At 36.0% G+C, this 23,102-nt stretch overlaps 3 protein-coding genes and 1 pseudogene across 6 annotated transcripts; 2 read left to right on the top strand and 2 right to left on the bottom strand.

Annotated features, from left to right (window-relative positions):
• Positions 1 to 67: 67 nt before the first annotated feature.
• Positions 68 to 3,295, bottom strand: LOC140960159 (uncharacterized). Its single transcript, XM_073418310.1, has 5 exons — positions 2,970 to 3,295; positions 2,696 to 2,817; positions 1,932 to 1,995; positions 1,696 to 1,839; positions 68 to 750 (listed from the first exon to the last, which is right to left on the bottom strand). The coding sequence occupies exons 1-5, from the start codon at positions 3,211 to 3,213 to the stop codon at positions 350 to 352; spliced, it is 975 nt and encodes a 324-aa protein (XP_073274411.1). The 5' UTR covers positions 3,214 to 3,295; the 3' UTR covers positions 68 to 349.
• Positions 3,296 to 7,478: 4,183 nt separating this feature from the next.
• LOC140959891 (uncharacterized) lies at positions 7,479 to 10,724 on the top strand. 2 transcript variants are annotated; one of them, XM_073417927.1, is made up of 3 exons: positions 7,484 to 7,728; positions 8,465 to 8,600; positions 9,091 to 10,724. In XM_073417927.1, exon 3 carries the CDS (start codon positions 9,244 to 9,246, stop codon positions 10,354 to 10,356), a length of 1,113 nt encoding a protein of 370 aa, XP_073274028.1. In that variant the 5' UTR covers positions 7,484 to 7,728; positions 8,465 to 8,600; positions 9,091 to 9,243; the 3' UTR covers positions 10,357 to 10,724. The 2 variants fall into 2 exon arrangements, with proteins under 2 accessions (XP_073274027.1, XP_073274028.1); XM_073417926.1 differs by lacking the exon at positions 8,465 to 8,600 and having other exon boundaries at positions 7,479 to 7,728; positions 9,091 to 10,721.
• A 1,568-nt stretch (positions 10,725 to 12,292) lies between these two features.
• LOC140959039 (mitogen-activated protein kinase kinase kinase YODA-like) lies at positions 12,293 to 17,377 on the top strand (annotated as a pseudogene).
• Positions 17,378 to 17,697: 320 nt separating this feature from the next.
• On the bottom strand, positions 17,698 to 20,535 carry LOC140960584 (pentatricopeptide repeat-containing protein At1g55630-like). Of its 3 annotated transcripts, none has more exons than XM_073418894.1 (2): positions 18,612 to 20,535; positions 17,698 to 18,276 (listed from the first exon to the last, which is right to left on the bottom strand). In XM_073418894.1, exon 1 carries the CDS (start codon positions 20,200 to 20,202, stop codon positions 18,709 to 18,711), a length of 1,494 nt encoding a protein of 497 aa, XP_073274995.1. In that variant the 5' UTR covers positions 20,203 to 20,535; the 3' UTR covers positions 17,698 to 18,276; positions 18,612 to 18,708. The 3 variants fall into 3 exon arrangements, with proteins under 3 accessions (XP_073274995.1, XP_073274996.1, XP_073274997.1); XM_073418895.1 differs by having other exon boundaries at positions 17,698 to 18,231; XM_073418896.1 differs by lacking the exon at positions 17,698 to 18,276 and having other exon boundaries at positions 18,312 to 19,662; positions 19,918 to 20,535.
• Positions 20,536 to 23,102: the final 2,567 nt, after the last annotated feature.

Genomic DNA, 23,102 nt, shown 5'->3' with positions numbered 1-23,102 from the left:
ATTTCGTTGAATAACTTTTTTTACATATTTAACCTTTTCAAGTTTCAAAAAGCATGAGAACGTAAACTAATACAACAGAGCTGCTGCATAAATATTGTATACGCGCAACGATTCTTGCAACAAGATCAATCCTTATACAGAAACACGAGTAAATTAACAATTCCCCGCTCTCAGACTACCATCAAATGACAAAACTCTCTTGCTTACCACACAATCAAAGACAAAAACACTTAAAACTCATTATTGCCCAAGGCATGCTACAAGTTCTAGATAACGTTTGAAAAATCGTCATCCTGAAATTTCATGCCTTGCTTTCGGTATTTGCAGGAGAAGGGCTAGAAGGCACAGCTCAAGGGACTTCTTGGAGATCGTCGGCCTTCGGATTTTGAGCGGGAATCGTCTCTGAAGAAGCTTCTTCTTGAGGCGCGTCTAATGTTTTTTGAAAATCTACATCAGCTATATCTGAAGAACCATATTCAGTAGCGTCCAATGCTTGGGATTCGAATTGAATACGGGCTCTCTCTGCTTCTTCTTGAGGCGCATCTGAAGTTCTTTCAAAATCTACATTAGTCGTATCTGAAATACCATACTGAGTAGCGTTCAATGCTTGGGATTCGGATTGAATACGGGCTCTCTCCGCTTCCTCTGCCTGCTCTTTCTGCAGTTGAGCAAGAACTCCAGTCAGCTTTTCGGCCGTGATCTTCGAGGAGTCCACTTTCGATTCTTCCACACTGTCAGAAGGAACACCATCTGCAATTTTTTATTATTAATCCACCATTTTAAGTTTAATCAATGAGAGATAGGTCATCCACTCAAAATCGCCGCTTTGGAAATATTTACCTAACACCTGATGCTCAGTCAAAATGATGTGGGGAGTAACAATGGTTTGAAATACGTAGAGAAATCCTTCAATCTAGACACAACCTTAGAAAACGGTCTTGTTATGGATATATGAAAAAAAGAACCTCTGAATCAATCAAGTGACATTTCTGAACTGATGTGCATAAAATATACTTCAGGTAAGCCTCCTGTTCTCAAAGAAGTTGCAATAACATCAAGGCATCACAAGGCACACAATGTTAGCGTGTATAGAAAATTAGAAGCCCAGTGATTCATCCTTCAGTTTTGAAGTCTGATAAAATATATTTCTAGGAGCAATATGCAATTTTTTTTAACCATCTGTTACAAACCCGTAAGTGCTGAATTTTACCGGTTGTTAGGTAGAAGTGATGGTGTCAAGGTGGCTGGCAAGAACTGTTGCCACCCCAACCCAAAAAACACGAACCTTTTCCGATCAATTTCAATATTATGTTGTATACAGAACAATATAAATTTGCCCCTCAATATTTTGAATTTTAGTTTAGCTAACTTCTGTCTCTGAAACTACAGAATATAGATCTGATGCATTGACCATCAATAAATAGAATTTGCAAAATAGAAAACCCAGCTTCTTGATGAAGATTAGTCACCAAAATCTTCAAAAAATATTTTGTGTGTATTGGAAATTTGGAATATAGGATCTTCAGACCATCTATCAGTAAACTTCTACTTTTCCAATCTAGAATCAAACAATCTTTATTTTTTTAATCTTTTTGCAAGAAAATGTTGTTCAAGTGTCAAGCAACCCCATGAATCTGTAAATCTATCTAATTTAGCAAAAAATATTATAATAGTTAAAAGATAGATGAAACTCACTGGATTCAACATTCGCCCCTGAATCCTCTGTGCTATCCTCTGTCAAAGGCTTGGTGGTGTTAGACGTAGAAGGTCTTGGCACTTGATTGTCAGTTTCATCAAGACCAATCTCTCGTTCAAGGGTACTCTTGAATTCCCTCGACACTTCCTTCAAGAAAAATGAAAAATAAAAAATGACTAGTGATAAAAGAACTAAAACCATTTTTACGCTCGAACGGTAAACAAAACATGTAGACTTGCCTGAAGTTCTCTAATTGTAGGTTGGAATGCACGAAGAGTTTTACCCAGATTACGAGCAACCTGTTGTAACAAAAAGAAACTTTAAGATATCCTATCTCAGTTTTCTGCCAATTTTTTAATCTTACCAAATCAAGAATGGTTTACAAAACAAAACAATTCTACCAAGAGTGTGGTGGGGGTATAGTTCCCGGGCTCATCTACAACAAAATGTGCATCATATATAGGAAGTTTGAATTTGTAAATACAAATCATACTCACTGCAAGCTTAAACTTGGGTTCATAACACAGACCGTAATACATATAAAATTACACACTCAAACAGAACGGTGTTCATGGGTGACAGCATTGAAATAGAAACGGGATCAAATCTTGAGCAAGGAAAATTAATGTGACTAGTATCTATACAATATCTCCAACTTTTCACATCATTTTCATTCAGAAACAATGATAATAACCAAAAACAGTGTCGCTTTGGTGAGGAGGAACTATTCTTCTTGAAGGACTTCACTTAGGACCAGAGACTCCGTAACATTCCCATGGAAAATTGAACACTACCACGTTACTAATAAGAACAAACTACAGTTTCCATTCATCTGAGTAAATAACATCCAATCCAACATCTAGAGTTGCTGAATGAAAAAAATTTCGTGGAAAATAAGACTTATCATTTTCACTAGCATGTTAGGCTCAACATGAAAGACAATCCCACAAAATTTTTCTCAAAACAGGAAACGACGAAGGTAGAAATGCGGTAGTTAACCTCAGCTAGACCTTTGGGCCCAAAAACCAACAAAGCCACCACCCCAATAACCAGAGCCTCTGGAGCCCCAACTCCAAACAAAGAAGCATACACTCCTTTAGCTTTAACTTTCACCTTCTTTTCTGCAAACCACGTTAAAAGATACAAAAGAAAGAATCTTGGTTACAAATCTGAAAAATTCACACCAACGCCACAAATTGTCCCTCATAGAAAGTACGATATTCAACTTCACAAACCCAACAAAAAACAGCACAATAAAATACAAGAAAAATACCTTTTTTCACAGAATACCGCGACATTGAAACGCCCAGATGCTTGAGCCCATTCCACTGGGGAAAAGCAGTAAAACCCAGTTGATGGCTATAATTAGCCGGCTGAAAGATTGCATTTTTAGGTACCGAAGTTGCAGAATACGATAAGGCACAAAGAACGATTTTGGCACCGGTAGCGGATGATGAAGAAGAATGCAACAAAGACGATGGATTAGTCGAAAGTGCAACGGCCATTGTCGAGTTCATTTGCGATTGGGCTGATTCAAGAAACTAGTCCATGAGAAGTTTTAGCCACCATATCAATGATTATATGATATCACACATAAGCAGGTGAAATATGAGTTTCAATTCGAGTATACACTACACACACATTATTTGTAGACCATGGGCTCCAGGCAGAAAATATCCTTCTCCTTGGAAACTATGGGCCCATTACCAAATCCATAGGCCTAAAAGGTGGCTGAAGGGCCGAAGATGCCTAGCACCGTGGGCTCAAGGCCCATTTAGCACATGAATCTCTTAGTCCATCTCTATCCCATTAAGTTACCTTAGGTACTAAACTTCGGAAGCTCTCCGCTCTCCTATGATTTTGGTCAATGAAGATATAGACTGATCTCTCCATCTATGATTGCAGGCTTCCAAATCAAACTATAATTTGAGTTTTTTTAAAACCAATTTTGATTCTTCAAAGTTCAAGATTTGCTTTTGTTCGAACCAAATTGATATGATGAATTTGAAATCAAACCAAGAGAGTTATCTATTTTACATTTGATTTGGACTGATCTCGAGTACTATTGTGATACTAATACACGAAAGACTTATTCTTTATTAGCATACATTTGACAAAACCAAGTTTCAATCTAAGAATTTCCTCTATAATAATGCATTCATATGGTATGATTTGATTAAGTTGCATGATTGAAAATGGGGTGAGGGGAATAAAATAATGTAATATTATCAAAAGTTTAATTGCGGGTATCAACCACCACCTACTTGAGCATGTGATATGCTGGTTAAGCTATGGTGAAGTTGGACCACAAAGCATACCAAGACACATATGATGGTAAGTTTGTGATAAATCCATGGGAAGCAATTCTTGGTAGGACCCAAATTTTCCAATCCCACTTTTCCCACCTCTTTTCCTATCTCCATCACAAACAACTAAAATCATCAAAATATTTCGTTTATTAAAAAAATATTAAAATTTTGATAATAGATTACCAGAATCATCCTACTCAAAAAACTGTTTTAACTAGTTTGTAACAGTAAAATTATCCAATTAAGTGAGATTTGAACTCAATATCGCGAAAATTTTAGGACCTTGTCTTTGTTAGTAGGTAAACATCCTTGTTAGGAGCCACTAGTTAATATAATGTTTGAGAGAGAGAGAGAGAGAGAGAGAAACGTTGTTGAAAGATGGGAGTCTAAAAGGATTGATCATGGAGAGATAATTTAGAAGTTTGATTCAACAATGTAGTCAATTAAAAAGTTTTAACATAAAAAGACTATGGTAGAGGTAGTTATAGTTATTGAAAAAGAGGATATCCCATGACAGCTATGTAGAAAGTTTTTAAAAGGTGGAAGATAAAAGGTAAAGTAGGTCTTCTTCTATGATTTTTATTTTTATATAGCAATCTATTTAGTCAATTCGAAGAGGCGATTAATTTTATAAGATATACATTCACAAAAACTCATTTTAGTTGGTCTCACGTGTTAATTTTATGATAGTGATATTCTATTTGGGTCATTTATTAAAAATTATTGATTTTTATGTCAAAAATATTATTTTTTTATTGTAAATGATGTTGAAATCTGGGATGGTAGCTAGGAGGTCGGATCTTCACTTGGGGAGCTCGGATCGGACCTTCGAAATCTGGAAGCACAAACAAGAACGTTAGAAGGGGGTCAGAAGGTTGTTCCGGCGTAACCCCTCCGACGCACAAGTCAAAGAATAAAAAACAGAGAGAATAATGTGTGTGTAAACTGAGTGAGTATATGAATGAATAAACAATGAATGGAACCTGATATTTATAAGAGAATGAATAATAAAGTACTGATTTGGCAGGTCTATATTCTCAGAATCTCGGAAAAGATTAGATTAAACCTTTGTAGGCTTTACCTTTTTTGGCTTTATTTCTGTGGGGTATCCGTTAATATCTTAGTAGAAGCTCTCCTAGACAGGAGCCCATCTATAGTCTAGACCCTGTGAGATCTCGGCTCGGGAGCTCGGCCGAGACATTTCCAATCAACATGTTACCATAATTTGGGAGGTCAGCTCGGCTCGTGATGGGAGGTCGATCACCTCTTTCTGATTGACGAGATTCCGGGAGTTTGGGAGGTCGGCCTAGATGACTTCCCATAAGCTTCGTGTGAATGAGGTGATCTCCTGACAGGCTTTGTCGTGAAGATGACCTTCCGAGACTTTCTGAATACCTTTTTGGGCTTTCGAGAGTGGGCCGGACCCATCTCTGACCCGGGGGTATCAGTAAATATGATCAGAGTTGGTCGTCTCACGAATAAATATCCGAGAGACTGTATTCGTGATACCGCCTCATAAAATATTTACTCTATTATGTTTTAATTATCATTTTTTTTATTTTTCCTAAAAACATTGTAATTATAAACAATTAAAAGTATAGTCACATAAGAATCTATTTAGAAATCACACACGATGTTTTTATTTTATAATTTTGATAAGTTTATTGATTATGATTTACATTGTTAAACATAACGATCAAAATAATGGAGACTACTAATATATTTTTTTGAAGTGGTCAAGATCATATACATTTGTTTAGCTCCACCCCGAAAGCTAGTTTAATGAGGATGATTGTTAATGTTCATATATACAACTCTAAAAAACTTAATCCAGTCGATGTAGGATATCTAACGCCCACACTCATGCTCCGAAATGAACAATTAGAACGTAAAGTTTACAAGGTATTAGTGGGTGACTCATAGGATGGTTTAACACATAACAGTGAGATACACTCTGATGCCACGTTAAGATCATAAACTTGATCATAATTTTGCCTCAAAACTAGCTCATAGAGAGATGATTGCCCAAATTTATATATACAACAAGAACTTAATTCAACCGATGTGAGACAACTGACACACCATCTCATGCCAAATAATGAACAACTAAAACATAAAATTTATCGTACATTAGCATGTTGCCCATTAGGGTAGTATAACACTAAATATCAAACCTGACTCTAATTTCATGTTAAAATCATATAATTGTGTCCAACTTCACCGTAAAAGTTAGTTCAAAATGAATAATCGTCCAAATTTATATATACACCTCTAAAAAAATTAATTCAAATCGATTCGAAACATCTAACACTAAATAACATTATTTGTTAAAAAATGAGCTTTTTCGAAAAATGTAATAACAAAAATTAGAAAAAGGGAAATGTGAAATAGATATTGGGGGTTGAGATATCATTGTCAAAGAAAGGAAAGGATCATGTTTTAGAGGGAACCACCCGTGCAAAAAAACATGTAGTTGATATTACAAGGGGAAAGAATTTAGAAATAGTGTCATTTTCTATCGCACGGGGGTAAAAGCGACTCCTCGCACGTGTATGCCCTCACTAATTCGATTAGATAATAATGATCAAAAGTAAAAAAAAGGTCATCCAATTATTATTAGATGATATAAGAATCAACTATTTGCGACAAAGAATTTCATCCCAAAAATGATCCTCTTCATCAACCGGATGACTGAATTAATAATAAATTCAAAATCTTAATAAATCATTACATATGGTATAAGAAATTAGATATAATATCATACGCAAAAACTCCGGTGAGACTGTCTCACATGTTAATTATGTGAGAAATATATTCTATTTGGATCACTTATTATATATATTTTTATTTTTTATGTAAAAAATATTATTTTTATTATAAATATAGATATGATTGACCCATCTGATGATTAAAATTTCGTGAAATTATCTCATAAAATATATACTCAATATCATACTCATAAAATATAAGGAGTCACAAAATGAGTTGGCCTTACTCACGAAGGTCACGTGACATGGAATTAATTTGGGTTGTGTGCGTACACCACATTAAATGCGCACTACACCTCCACCTGGCGTCAGTTTTGCCTTTATTAGCCGAGCTACTACTCTTACGGCGCCGTAAAAATGACGATCGATTAGAGTGTCCAGTAATTTAGCTAATTGCATTTTAAACCCAACATCATCTATAAAACACATAAATCCCCCTCTTTGTAAGTAATTATACAAAGCCTGTTTCGTCATGATTGCGACCCCACCATTCTGCATATAACCCCAAAATAACAGCTACAGAGAACCAATCTCTAATCTTTTATATANGCACTGAACATATGAATATGTTAAATTAAAAACAATTGGAGTAATATGATAAATTTTGTTTTATAAAAATAATAATTTTTTTATAAATTGAGTAAAAAAAATAATAATAATCTAACAAAAATTATGAGTGTAATGATATCTGAGGAAACATTTATAAAGACACCATTTCTTGATTTGTTCGTGTCTGTCTCACCGTCTTGAAATATGCCATGTGCTCTTCCGTGTAGTTTTCGTTGATTGACTTCTCTCCAAAGCCACCGGGAAATACATCCAATTCCGACGTTGAGCAGCTGGAATCCGACGTAAGATCGCCATGAGCAGCGTTCGGGACACCGTTGAAACAGTGAATGCTGCAGCAACCGCCATAGTTACTGCTGAAAGCAGAGTTCAACCTTCTACGGTGCAGGTGTGTATCATTTGATTTCGTTTGAAAAGTTTCCTGATGTAGATGGGTGTTGGTATTTTCCTTTCAAGAAAATTGTGTGTTCTGTTTGAAATTCTGTTGACGGATTGGGAATGGGTTTGGATCAAAGAGGAATAAAGATTGAGTTTTGATGGTTTATTCTTTGTTAATGTTATTTTATTATGCTTCAGGAAAGTGGTTATGATTGAGTTTTGACTCATGAAGTTGTGCTGTTAAGTCTACATAAATCATTGGTTAGGTTATCATTCATAAAGTTCAACCGGAGAAAGATAAATAAATTTCACATTTCAACCTCGATACTTAAATGATACAACTTTTGATCTACAATGATTTTTTAGTGTAGTACAAGAAAGGTTTGAACTGTGTATATTCCCTCGTTCATAATTTCTTACTGCTCTTGCAAAGAATAAAAATTCTAGAGACTATTTCAATTTTGTCAAAAAGATTAGATTCCAGATTTTCCTAGATTCCCTTTTGAAAAAATCTCCTTCATGCGCTGATCTGATGTATGTTTTGAACTTAAATGATTTTATTTATGAGATTTTGAATCAAGGATACCGCATTTTCTGTCTGATCCTGATTTGGCCTGGTGTTGAATGAGTCCATTTCTTGAAAAAAGTCTGGTTAAACCTTTCGTAATCGGCCTGCTTTTGGTTGGATCCTTCAAATCTTGTTGTCAGATCCTCTGAAATGAGAAGCCTTTTGTGTCAAATTCCAGGATCGGAATTTTCTCCATAAGATCTGAGAGAGAAATGCAGATTATGTATGATATAGGACTGAAGGGTTGTGGCAATACTAAATATTTGGAACTTTACAGCAGTGCAAATGCTTCAATTTAGTCTTACTCCAACAGGGTAATTTTCGTTACTAAACAAATAAAGAGAGAAAATCGAAGGATATGTAAATAGGATTATAATGGATTAGGTGGTTTGGAGAAAGCGTACTATTTTACATTTCAATTCGATCCATTTTACGCCCTGGATATCAGAGCCCTCGGTGTATGAAAAATTGGCCTGAAGGACACCTATTAAAAGAAATTTTTAGCCAATCAAATGTCTGTTGGAATGGATGAATCCTTGTATAACCCACTCACAAAGAGTGTGTAAGAATAGGTGTATCTCTACCAGTGTTTAAAAGTTTTGGATAGTGTAATTCTGGAGGACCAAAATCCGGTGAATCTTGGAATGCTTTATCCTTTTTGTATGACTCGTTTATTTTTCCACAGGGTTGCTGTTATGGGAGTAACTTAACCTTATAGATTTGAGTAATCTGATCGTTTATCTATCTTGTTTCGTGTTTGGAGTATAATACTATAATTATTGCCTTGTTTTTGTTCACTCGTAGAAGAAAAGATGGGGAAGTTGGTGGAGTCTCTACTGGTGTTTTGGTTCTCACAAGAACAGCAAACGAATTGGCCATGCTGTCATTTTGTCGGAACCAACTTCACAGAGAATTATAGCTCCGGTCACTGAGAATTCGAATCATCCTTCCACTATTATGCTTCCATTCATTGCCCCTCCCTCTTCTCCTGCATATTTTCTTCGATCCAATCCTTCCTCTGCCACTCAATCACCTGTAGGTGTACTTTCTGTTCATGCCTACTCACCAGGAAGGACAGCGCCCATTTTCACTATCGGTCCTTACGCTCACGAGACTGGATTAGTTTCGCCTCCATTGTTTTCTACCTTCACAACTGAGCCTTCTACTGCTTCATTTACCCCACCTCCGGAATCTGTTCAAATGACAACACCTTCCTCACCAGAAGTCCCATTTGCTCAGCTTTTGTCGTCATCTCTTGCTCGAAACAAGAGATGTAGTGGGATGAATCTGAAATACCCATTGTCCCAGTACGAGTATATACCCTACCCATACCCTGGAAGCCCTGGCGGTCATGTAAAATCACCAGGCTCGGCTATTTCTAATTCTGGAACGTCTTCGCCTTTACCTGATAAACGTGCAACCGTTGAATTGCGAATTGGGGAAGCTCCCAAGTTTATAGGCTACGAACACTTTTCTAACCGTAAATGGGGTTCCAGATTCGGTTCTGGATCAATAACTCCCAATGGCTGGGGGTCAAGACTAGGCTCTGGAACTTTGACACCAAACAGCGGGCTATCGATGCTCGGTTCTGGAACCCTGACACCTAATGGTGGAGAACCCCCATCTCGGGACAGTAACCTTTTAGAGAACCAAATTTCTGAAGTAGTCTCATTAGCTAACTCTGACCGGGAATCACCGAATGATGGAACTGTCGATCACAGAGTGTCTTTTGAACTAAACGGTGAAGATATACCCACTTGTATTGTGAAGGAAACAGTCCCTAATTCGTGTATAATCACATCAAGAATCCCACCAGAGGCAACATCTTCAACAAAGAATGAAAGTAGCCCAATGGCTATTGATATGGAAGGAGATGGCTGTCATCTAAAGCATCGTACAATCTCTCTTGGTTCAAGTAAAGATTTCAACTTCAACAGTGCAAAGGGACAAGTCTCGGAGAAATCCATCATGGACTGTGAGTGGTGGACAAATGATAAAGCTTTGAAAAAGGAATTCGGCCCTCAAAACAACTGGACTTTCTTCCCAATGCTGCAATCTGGAGTCAGTTAACGCTAAGCACGTAACTATATCTAGATATAAAGATTGAAACTTTTGAAATCATGGAACCGAAGCTTGTTTGTCGGTGAAGTGCACATGGATTTGTACAGGAGAAAGATTTCTCTGAACTCACGACCATACCGGATAATAGTGTTTTGTATGAGATTTTTTTTGTTACTATTCAGCTTTTGATGTGTATACTGCTAAATATAGATACCATGAGGACTTGTATTGTTAAGGGGGTTCTATTCTGCTAAATAATGTTAATGTAATTAAAAAAACATATTGAGTTATCATGTGCCAACACTTTTAGCCTCCTGTTAAAAGTGTGAGGAACAAGACAGGGTACAACTAGCTCCGTATGTCTGTATGGTCTTTGAAAGAATGTCATTTGTTGATGTGATTATGTCCGAAACTAACTAATTTCACTTGAATCTTGATTCTAATAGGATCCCAGTCTCTCGATAACTTCGATGATATTCTTGGGGTAATCTATTAAGGATAGATAAAAGAGAGATTATATCATTTTTCATGTGATGTAATATATTGTTCCACAGGAAAATGTTCCACGTGAAAATACGGATGCGATCGTTTTTTGACGATTGGATCTATTCTTGATATAGATAGGGTAACATCAAATAAATCCGCAGTCTGATGCTGAGTAATATGAGTACATAACACCAACATTGTTCCATAGCTCCCATAGCAGACTTCATGCTAGTAGGCCGATACATATTCAAGCTAGATGCATCCCCCCTTTCGAATCTTAGACAGTGGCCTAGCTTTAATGATGCTAAATCTACAAGATTATTTATTTCAATGGTGCTTGTCTCTGTCCCAATATTAATAATGATCTTAATTAATTTTCATTAATGAAACCAAATATTAGGTGATATTCAAAAGTGACCTTAGTCGGCCCTAGCCAAATTATATTATATATTACGTTTCAATTGATGAATTTGATATAGGAGAATAGATTTGATTTTGAAAGATATTTCAGCGATGAATTTGAAATGACATTTATATATATTTTTGAATGTATTTGAAATATATTTTTTACATATAAGCTCTCAAATCAATCCATTCGAGCACCGCGAAAACGATTTGATATATTCAAATAGCTTCTGTTAATGCTAAATGCTTGTTAAAATATTTATTTGACGACTAACGTGACTCGCAGATTATTGCGTTAGCTAAAAATATATTCAGTGTGCACCAAAAAGTAACAGCTACACGTTCACACATTATAAAAAAATAAAATTATATATTACTTTTGTTTTTGTATTTTGTCGACGTGTCAACCCACTCGACCAAGTTGCTCTCCATTTTTTTGAGGCATGAAAAAAAGATTCATTAAACAAACAATTCGATCAATACAACTTTGTTTAAGAACGAAGAGAAATAATCCAAAAACAAAATGTTGGAACTAAGGCGAGTTTGGACAATGGGTCAGAGCAGCTTCTGGATTATTTGAGTAGAGACTTGGATCACTTTCAAAGTGACTACGTTATGTTATTTTTTTTTATGTTTTTTTTTACAAAAAATATTTAATAAGATTTATATGTTCTGAAAATTAAAAAATAAAAAATATTAAACATTATCTAAATAAATTATATGGTGGTGCGTGGTCGAGTTCCGATTTTTATTTATAAAATGTACCATTAATGAAAAATAAAATAATAAAGTACAGTCCGTACGAAAAAGTTAACCATAAATCCATAATGGCTATCAATTTTTCTTTTTAATTATGCAGCTGAATGACAATATGATAATTTAATTATTTGAAATTACATTAAATCAGATTCCTCTTATTATGATAATAATATTTCATTAAAAAAAGTAATATTTATATTTTATTTTATTTACACTCTATTATTTATATCAAATTTAAATTCAATAATTACATTTATTTAAATAAAATATTCATCCTAGGCAGGGACCACTCTCTCTCTCTCTCTCTCTGAACTCTCACCGGTTTCTCTCCTAACGCGCTCTCATCGAAACGTCTCAATCCACGAACATCACGCGCTTACATTTTCTGGGCGTAGTCTTTAGGCATGTGGGATTTTGGGGATTTCAATAAATCGAAGGCACGGGTCTGATGGAATATGAAGAGAGAGTGAGCTTTATCTTGTTCGTGGGATGTGAGAAGCTGAGATTTTGAGTAAGTTTATTTGGTGTCAGCGTGATTGATGACAGTTAATTAGTTACTTGAAATTTTGTTTTGTATTTGTGGACCTGTAGTGAAATTTAAACTGTGATTTTGGGTAGTAGAAATCGATTTTTTTGTTGACGCCTTGATTATGGAGATCAGAAGTGTTTTGTTGATTAATAGTTGAAAGCTAAGTAGAAATGATAATATTATTTTTGCTATATTTGTGTTGCTGTGCTAAAAATTATCTCTCGTTGTATTTAGCTTCACATTATTGTTCATTTGGCTGATATTTATTCTGAAAATATTGAATTGGAAATGAAAGGACAGACATGGCCGCACTACTGATTTTTAAGAAGAGGAGGATGGAAAAATAGCAAGAAGGATCTTGTAAAATAGCTAGCTGTGGTTGTTCAATCTACTGACCTGTTCAGTTCTTTAGGTTGTAATTTGGATAAACATTTCCCCTCGTTATGTTGATGTAACATTGAAAATTTTCACTTCCTGTTACCTTTATTAAGACTCCAACTCTGGAAGAAGTTTTGGGGCAACACGCACTTGCATGATATTTGAATTGGTTTTTTCAGTCATGAGCTGTTTTGTTATTAAGAATACAGTCTTGCTTCGTGATCTTATGTTTCAGAAAACATGCCTTCTTGGTGGGGGAAGTCGTCATCGAAAGAACCAAAAAAGAAAGAAATCAAAGAAAGATTTATCGACACGATACAAAGGAAATTTAGGAGTCCTGATAGTAAATCAACCGGCATATCGGGGGGATCTAGAAGACGGTCAAGTGATACAGTTTCAGAGAGAGGGTCTCAGTCAAGAGCCGATTCAAGGTCTCCGTCACCTTCCAAACATGTAGCACGTTGTCAAAGTTTTGCCGAAAGGCCTCTGGCCCAAACACTTCCGTTGCCAGGTCCTGCAAATGTGAATCATACTGATGCTAGAACAAGCGAAACGGAAAAGCAAAAATCAGAAGAGGGCTCTAAACCATTATCATTTGCGCCACTCTCCAGGCCTGAATGCGCCCGGGATTGGCTGGAACCATCAGATTTCGATGGTGAACTAGTTGTCGCTTCAATCTCCAGTGAATGTTCCTTTGAGAGTGATGAACCAGTTGGTTTGCATCAGTGTAGCCCTATGGCATCTGACCATGATTCTAGGGTTGGAACCGCTGCTATTGGTCCTTCTAGGTGAGCGGTCCTCTAAAGTAATGTGGGGAAGGATATTTATTTGTTTTTTTTCAAAAACGTGCTCGTATAATTTGGACTTTCAATATAGAAGGTTTTGTTCCCGAATCACTAACATCAGGCCTTCTTTTCTCTTATTGTTTTGATAAAGCATTGTTGTCAAGGATCAGTCCCCTGTGGTTCCAATAATCTCTAGAGAGACACCATTTCCAGTGAATGTCTCCAACAACAAAAATGGCTTCTCTCCACCTTCTAGAAGACGACCTTTGAACACTCAAGTGCTGAACTTGCAGGTTCCACCTCATGGTGCTTTTTGCAGTGCTCCAGATAGCTCAATGTCTAGTCCCTCCAGAAGTCCAATGAGAGCTTTTGGCTATGAGCAGGTTACAAGATCTGCTTTCCCTGCTGGAAAGCTTTATCCGGATATTCCCTTTCTTGGATCTGGTCAATGCTCAAGTCCAGGCTCCGGTCAGACCTCTGGGCATACTTCAATGGGAAGAGATACGTCGGGCCGATTATTTTGGCATCCCAGTAGAGGAAGCCCTGAATATTCACCTAATCCTAGTCCTAGAAGGACAAGTCCTGGCCCCAGTTCAAGAATTCATTGTGGCGCTGTAACGCCGCTCCATCCTAGAGCTGGAGGAGGAAACTCAGAATCACAGAATAATTGGCTCGATGATGCAAAACAACAAAGTCATCCCCTCCCCCTTCCTCCCCTATCAATTTCCAATTCCTCACCTTTCTCTCACCCGAGTTCAGCTGTAGCGTCACCATCAGTACCACGTAGTCCGGGAAGAGCAGAGAATCCTACAACCTCTGGTCCACGATGGAAAAAAGGGAAGTTGCTTGGCCGAGGCACCTTTGGACATGTTTATGTTGGTTTTAATAGGTGAGAAACTATTATTATTGCATGCCCTTGTGTTTTTCGTTTATTCCTGTTTTCCATCACGTGATTGTTTCCTTCATATCTTCTCTCTTTGTTCATTCGTTTTCGAAATTGTTTCAGTGTGTGTGCCTGTGTATTTGACTCAATTGTCTTGAATTCCTTTCATGATTTTATGGGTTCTGTTCTTTGGGTTTTAGTGAAACTGGTGGAATGTGTGCCATGAAGGAAGTGATATTATTTGCTGATGATGCAAAATCAAAGGAAAGTGCGAAGCAGTTAGGACAGGTGAATATTTCGGCGATTAGAATGATTTGAGGCTTAATTTTTCATGTCGTTTCTGAAGAAAATCTTCAGCCGATTTTTTCCCTATCATGTGTGAGGAAATTCATGGAATCATTACTGTTTCTTGCAGGAGATAATGCTGCTGAGCCGCTTAAGTCATCCTAATATTGTGCAGTATTATGGATCCGAATCGGTCAGTCACTTTCCTGCTATGCTTTTTTGGATGCCTTCTATAATGGGTCTTTTATTGTGTAAACTTTCTAAATATCCATCAGTGAACTTAGTTTAATAATGTGCTTTGCACTTTATTCAGCAATTAAAAGCCGACAATTACTTTGTTAAGAGCATTTATACACATTTTTAATTTTTTTATGCAAATCATAAAATTGTGGATAAATTGTTACCAACGTGTATCTCTTATCGAAAGAAACTTGTCTATGATCATGCAATTCATGGTAACTTGTATGGACCACTCATAAATTTTACATGGTGTCGTTTCTCTTTAACTTCCATTGATGTTTTAATTCTTTATCCCTGGTCAGGTGGATGATAGATTATATATATATTTGGAATATGTATCTGGGGGTTCTATACGTAAAATTCTGCAAGATTATGGAAAGTTAGGAGAATCAGCTGTTCGCAGTTATACTCAACAAATTCTGTCGGGGCTTGCCTATTTACATTCCAAAAATACGTTGCACATGTAAATCCGATCAACGTTGGTTGGACTGGTTTTGTGCTTGCGATGTTGGCGTGGATATGAATTCCTTATAGAAGTATCTATCTTAGGGATATTAAAGGGGCGAATATACTTGTGGACCCAAGTGGCCGAGTTAAGTTGGCAGACTTTGGCATGACAAAGCATGTGAGTTTTAATATCTTCTTTGAAGTATAGTCAAATTTTTACATTTCAAATAATTTTTGTACATGGGAAATGAAGAGTCAGGATTATTCGCTTGCCTTCATATGGTAAATTATTTACAGATTGCAGGGCAATCCTGTCCATTATCTTTTAAAGGTAGCCCTTATTGGATGGCACCTGAGGTTAGTATTTCTATCCTCATCTCTCACCTCACCTAAAGTTTCTTATGCTTGCTTTCCAGCCGCATAACTATGTTCTTCTTTATTCTGTTCTTAGGTTATAAGGAATTCTAACTCGTGTAACCTAGCTGTTGATATATGGAGTCTTGGATGCACAGTCTTGGAAATGGCTACTTCCAAACCACCTTGGAGCCAGTACGAAGGGGTTTGTGAAACTATTTGGACTCTAATTTCAGGACTTGATTTTCATTCTTGTTTATTTGTACATGTTGGGTCTTTTGTGATTAAAGGTGGCAGCCATTTTCAAGATTGGAAATAGCAAAGAACTTCCAACAATTCCTGTTCACCTCTCAGAAGAAGGCAAAGCTTTTGTGAGGCTCTGTTTGCAGCGGAATCCCCTGCATCGTCCCACAGCTTCTCAGCTTTTGGAGCATTCTTTTGTGAAAGGTGCTGCTCCAGCAAAAGAAATAACAACTGCTTCCGAGTATCCTGCGGGGACAAATGTTGTAAAATCCACGGTACACTACTTTATCTGGAGCAAATATGTATATATTCATGTGTGTCTGATTTCATATTTCAGGTGAGTAGATTGAGTTATAATTTTGCTATTTTTTTCTTTAAAGCTTTCGAAAATCGAAACAGTAACCTTGCTTTTCATTTGAAGTTCACTCGCACTCCGTGTATATATCAGAGATAAAACACGTTCAACGAATCTTCTGTAGGGCATTATTGTTCCTGTGAGAAGTCTTCTGCAATCGGATATGGAGAGACTTGCCATCCACTCCTCCAGAATATCAAAATCCAATTTTCATTCGAGGTCTTGGTAAATGTGTGGTGTGTGTGTAACTGTGACATTAAGGTAGTTTTGAAAGTCTCACTCGTTCTCTGATTCTTTTCTTGTCATCAACAGTGATTCCTATTCTCCAGGGAACATATCGTACCCTGTGTCTCCACCATCCAAGATCCCCCCAACACATGAATGGGAGAATGTCCCCTTCGCCCTTATCTAGCCCCTTTACATCTGGTTCCTCCACTCCTCTAACTGGCTGTATTGAGCCCATCCCGCATCATGTTAACCAATCAATGTTCCTGCAAGAGGGTTTTTACAACGACTCAAAGCGCCCCCCTCTTACTGGGATCGGGATATTCTGAGAGGGGTATATGCAGAATCTAATGCATTTCAAGAATCGACAGCAGTAGATAATGATCTCTCTAAAAAGCAGTTTGGAAGGGAAGGCAATGGAGAACTTTATAATGGGCAATCAGTATTGGCCGATCGTGTGGCTCAGCAGCTTCTAAGGGAGCCCATTAAGCTGAATCCATCTCTTGATTTCAATCCTTCCTCTTCACCAGCATGTCACCGTACTACTGGGATTTAACTCTGTTCCATACTGTATTAATCTGGGTCATGATAGGCCTAATTTGCCGAGGCTCGATTTTGTGTGTGTAAGGGACGTTGTACAGGAAATAAATAGATATTGTGTGTATCAGAATTTAGTGTTGTATGTCGTGTTGAAACACGGCAGCGGAAATTAATTATTAACACACAAATATAATTTTAATAAATAAACACCAGTTTTAAATTATGCACAAGTACGAATACTTGTGCGATGACTCATGGCAAAAAATTCACTAGAAAATATGTAAATCGTTTACACCAAAACAATAATAGTGAAAATAACAAAATAAAATTCTTTGACACTCTAAAGAATTAAAATATGCATCAAAAACCCAAATCAAATCTAGATGCATAAAATAAAAATGTGTTGCTTAAAACCAAAAGAAAATATTTATTTACAAATTTAAGTTGTTTAGGTTTATTTTGACATGAATACAAACGAAAATATTTATTTACATGGGGTTGATAGCATTGATTGTAAAGCTAACCCTTTGCTAAATCTTTGGTATTAAAATTGTAGACCAATATAACATTGAATATTATTAAACCTTTCATGACAGGTATTAGAAATATGGTCGGAATTGGGGGGAAAAAAATTAACTGCCATGTCTAAAATCCATAAGTTTTTCTTGGCCACAACACCAGCCTCGCCTTAGACTAAACCAACCTATGCCACACTGGTGTGCCCCTCCAGGTAATGACAAATATCAATGTAGATGCGGCTGTCACTGAGGAATGGCGAGGGACTAGAACGGCATTTTTTTTTTTTTTTTGCTTTAAACCAATGACTCCCGGGAAAATATTGTCCTCATCTGCTGTAGTGCATGCGGCGATAAAAAGGCATATGGGCCGCCCTCAGGTTTAATTAGAACTGGAATTTAGACACACCACTGAATAGCCCGTCTCTGTTGCCTCTGGATGCCCCTATGGGAACCTATCTTAGGCAAGTTTTTTTGGCAGAAAATTCTCGGATAGCAGCCTGAAAAATCAGATCATGTTTGATTTAAACAACTGCAAAGCATTTATTGCATCCAAAATCCAATTGACATACATTCCTTTTAGAGCAGCCTTCATATGGTAATTATATTTGAATTTCAGAAATAATGAGAAGGGTGGTAGTCGACAACAAATGGAGGCAGAGCCAATACTCGGTTGATGGCAGGGCAGGGAAACTTGACAGGAATTACAAAAAGCAACACAAAGATTTTTCATAAACGAATTGATTCTTTTAAATATTATTTATTATCAAAACACGAGCACGATATGTATATCATTTGGAAAAAAACTATCAAAATTGTGGTTTGCTAAACTTACATCAGCTTCTGAAGGCGAATGGCTACATGTTTGAGCACATATTCGCCAACATGTTACACTAGATCACTTGTAATTAGGAACTCCATATGCTTAGAAGCTAACATCTTCTGTATCTCTTGATTTTCCCAAGTAGATGAACATAGTCCCCCCTTTCCACCATATGTTTCACCACTTCTTGAGCTTCATCCATTTTTCTTGCATTCCAAAGGTAACTCAACATCGTAGCGTACACAAGAAAATTCGGATTACAGCCTTTTGATCCCATTTCTTTCAACATCAACCAAGCCTCGTCAAACTTACCAACCATACAAAGCCCACGAATCATCAAGTTGTAAGTGAATACATTAGGTAATTGCCCCTTTTCAAACATCTGATCAAACATTTTCCGAGCCTTATCAAGCTCACCAGCCACGACATACCCCGTTATCATGACGGTGTAAGTGACAACATCAGGCATACAACCATGCTTCATCATTTCATCAAAGAAATAAAGGCAGGCATCCAAATTTCCAGCCCGACTGAGCCCATCTATCAATGTCGTGAAGTGAAGAACACTTGGATCTACACCTACTTCTCTCATGTGATTCAGAAGCTTCAGTGCTGCTATTGGTTTGTCCCCTTTACCAAGAACATGTAGAAGGAGATTAAATGTATGAAAATCGGGAGAAAACCCATTTCTGCCCATTTCTTCCAGTAATCTGTGAAACTGATCCAGCTTCCCCAACCGAAACTTGGCACACATGATGATATTATAAGTTAACACATCTGGGGAATGGCCTTCAACTAACATCTGCTGATACACCCATTCTATCAGTCTGTACTGATTTTGTGTCAAAAGAGAGTGCAGAATCGCATTGAAAGAATGTTTAAATGGTCTATAATTAAACGTCTTTGACTTAATGAAACTCTCCACAACTTTTCTAGCTAATGCAACCTCACCACAGGCACATATTAATATGTTGAAAGTACGTGCGGTAGTAGGATACCCTTTCTCAATCATCTCGTCAACCAATCTCCACACTGCCTTGAATTCTTCAGACTTTGAAAAGATCTGAATCATAATGTGATAACCATTAAGTGTATGCCTGTAATTATCTTGTTCACCAGACCACACAAAGAACTTGTAACCAAGCTTGGCACACCTATTTCTGTTCGCATAATTTATAGTCTTTAAGATACCAAAAAGAACTTCTCTCACAAGAAGACCTGAAACCCTAATTCCTAAATCATTTAACACCGGTTTTGCATCAAATCCCGGACCATCTTGATGAAGAATTTCAAGAATCCTCACAGCATCATTCCTCACATCATTAATAAAATTCTGTTTGGCACCAGACGTTTGATAATTGTAGCCCTCAGAATCACCTATGTCTCCCGAAGAACCAGTAGTATCAGGAAAAGCTCCGGGGTCTTCCACATTGGACTCAAAACTCGAACTTTTCCAATTTTCACGAAGAAAATCCTCAACGCCTCTGAACCCGTTTTCAATATCGTGGCCATCAATTGTTCGACTACATAAAGCACGAGAAACCTCAAGAAAACAAGTAAATCCCTTGATAATTATGGGAGCGAAAAGAGCAACAGCGCGCATAGCCGTAGTGACTAAAAAATTGAAAAACGCCCATTATACCAGCAAGTCGTCAGCACCCAGAAATGCAAACAAACCCACAAAATCAATTCTAAGCTCAAGCACTGAAACGTAGACTAAGCGCATTTCGATAAATCGAAAACCTCCCATTAACCGGAAGTATGAGAAACAAGAAAACTAATTGATTGGATTTGAAATTCGTTACTTTTATCCTTCAATGACAAGCAGACACGGTCGATTCGTAATATTTGCTCAGGGTTTTAGAGTTCAGGGATTTATAAATCAAGGGCTTTAAGAATTTCGGAAGGGGCACACGCTTCGTCTGAAATATATCCATACAAATCACAAAATACTTAATTTTTATTGATAAAAATTTGTGTGAGACAGTCTCACGGGTCGTATTTTGTGAGACGAATCTCTTATTTGGGTCATCCATGAAAAAGTATTAATTTTTATGCTAAGAATATTACTTTTTATTGTGAATATCGATATGGTTGACCCGTCTCACAAATAAAGATTCGTGAAAACAAGAGATCTATTCATTTTTAAATAATATACTACATCAAGACAAGTACCGACACAAATTAAGATTGTTAAAAAAAAAGGAAAATTATGAATATATATTTTTAAATTCAAATATTGATCAATTCTTTTCATCTCCTCAATCACTGTTTTGCAATAAATATCATCATAACACCTCATATATATGATCATTTATTTACCATGAATTTGAAATTTAACTTTCTCGATTTTTACTCATTTTTTATTTCCTATATATTCGATGATCATTTTGTAAAAAAAATTTTTTTAGAAAATTTCATAAATAAAAAATATATATAATCAAAGTTATTTTTCAAACTATCCGGTTTGGTTTGAATTAATTCCCTTTACAAAATCAAAATTGTCTGCTTTTAGTTTAAATATATATTTAAATAAAAATCAGTCCGTATTTATCCATTAATTAAGTTTGTATAAAGATCAGTCCGCGAAAAGAGATCACGAACGGAACATGTGAAGCCCGATTTTTGAAGCATGAATAAAGCCCAGACCAAGCCCAAGCCCAAGAAAAGAATATCATACATTGGATAATACGACTGAAAAAATAAAAATAGAATTTAAGAATTAATTATATATTATTTTATGTAACTCAAAGTTCTTGGTTGAAGAATTATTTCATATGTTGTGCTAAAATTATATGTCGATGAAGCGTTACCTCAAATAATCGAAGAAATAATAAATTTATCTAGCATATTTTTTGTGCATATATTTATTTATTAGTTTTACTAAAAATTATTAAATTTTATAATAAAATATATTTTTTTTTAAAAAAATAATGAATTAGATTAAATCGGTGCTATGCCAAATAGCCAATGATAATGTTTTGGGAAAAAGGAGAAAACGAGTGATTAAGTGAGAGTTGAATTAGGATTTGCCGACTTAATCCGGCAAATTTATACTTTATCGTCCACATTAATCCAAGTCGCTAATTAATACAAGTCTCTCGAATAATAAATTTGGCCCCCACCAAATTACCCCATTATTGAATACATCCACCATTCGTATAAAATTTTTAAGGCAAAAACTTGTATGGGAGAATATTTTATTTGGGTCATCCATGAAAAAATATTAATTTTTATGCTAAGGGTATTATTTTTTATTGTGAATATCCGTGTGGTTGACCCGTCTCACAGATAAAGATTCATGAGATCGTCTCACAAGAGACCTACTCAATTTTTAAAACACTCTTAGCAACTATTTTTTATATATTTTGATTTTGATGTACTTTTTCATGTTTTGTTTTTTAAAAATTGTATGTGGTATAATTATTTAAAACACATAATTTGTATTGTATAGCATGTTAGATTTCCTACCTCTTGATTTAAAGAGTGATAAGATAATTTTATGATATAATTTTTTGCCGTGATAATGACTATATATTAGATTAAAAGCACACATTGTAATAAAATTTTTTTTGGGTTTCAAGTACTAACAAATCTTGAGGTTGTTAAAAATATTAGAGTGAAAAATCGAAAAAAAATGGATTGTGCTGGGAATGCAACCAAAGTTTCACATTGGAAGATCAAAAAGAAGGTCACGAGTTTGTAAAATGTAATGATATCTCTATTGGTACGAAACATTTTGGGTAAAGTCAAACCAAATCCATGATAGCTTAGACTCAAAGTGGACAATATCATACAATTGTGAAGATATGTGACTTCTATATCATAATAATTGATATAAGAGTCATGATCTAGATTGAGTCTTGTGGGTGAATTATCCGGATACTTAAACGAAGGAGGTACAGGCTCTCGATAAAAATCTTTGATAAGCTCTCGAGGTGAGTGATACTCTCGGTATTTCATGTAAGACGTGCGACCCAACGTGGTGAAGATTAGTGACTTCGATTGAGGACGAATAAGGTTTGAGGGGAGGTCCAAACCATGAGAATAATGGTTGAACTTCGTTTAAAAGAAGGACTATTGAGAATGCAACCAAATTCCATATTGGAATATCAGAAAAAAAAATTACGAGTTAATAAGAAGAAATATATCTCTATTGGTATTTGTACGAAGTCTTTTGGATAAAGTTCAAAAGCAAATTCATGAAGATTTAGACTCAAAGTGGAGAATATCATATCATTGTGGAGAAATATAACTTCCATGTCATAACAAATCGAATCGACTCTTTTATGCTAAACACAAATTTTTTTTTGAGCGAGCTAAACACATGATTTCACACGCAACTTTTTTTTTTTTAAGTTCATGATTACACACAATTCATTTTATTTAATTGTTTTTAAAATTTGTCCACTAACCATAATAAAATATAATATCAATGGGAATCTTGATTTTTGGCTTTACATCCCAATCATATCTCTTTTTTTAAGGATGTCCCAGCACTCG

Source organism: Primulina huaijiensis, chromosome 15 (assembly GCF_012295235.1).
Source record: "Primulina huaijiensis isolate GDHJ02 chromosome 15, ASM1229523v2, whole genome shotgun sequence".
Taxonomy (NCBI): domain Eukaryota; kingdom Viridiplantae; phylum Streptophyta; class Magnoliopsida; order Lamiales; family Gesneriaceae; genus Primulina; species Primulina huaijiensis.
The sequence above is the reverse complement of the archived record's forward strand: the minus strand, read 5'-3'. Positions and strand labels throughout refer to the sequence as shown.

Coding starts and splice junctions, on each gene's coding strand:
- LOC140960159 (XM_073418310.1), bottom strand. CDS start 3,213: ATGAACTCGACAATGGCCGTTGCACTTTCGACTAATCCATCGTCTTTG. Junction 2,818..2,969: donor GCGGTATTCTGTGAAAAAAG/GTATTTTTCTTG, acceptor CGTGGTTTGCAG/AAAAGAAGGTGAAAGTTAAA. Junction 1,996..2,695: donor GGCCCAAAGGTCTAGCTGAG/GTTAACTACCGC, acceptor TTGTTACAACAG/GTTGCTCGTAATCTGGGTAA.
- LOC140959891 (XM_073417926.1), top strand. CDS start 7,636: ATGAGCAGCGTTCGGGACACCGTTGAAACAGTGAATGCTGCAGCAACC. Junction 7,729..9,090: donor TTCAACCTTCTACGGTGCAG/GTGTGTATCATT, acceptor GTTCACTCGTAG/AAGAAAAGATGGGGAAGTTG.
- LOC140960584 (XM_073418894.1), bottom strand. CDS start 20,202: ATGCGCGCTGTTGCTCTTTTCGCTCCCATAATTATCAAGGGATTTACT.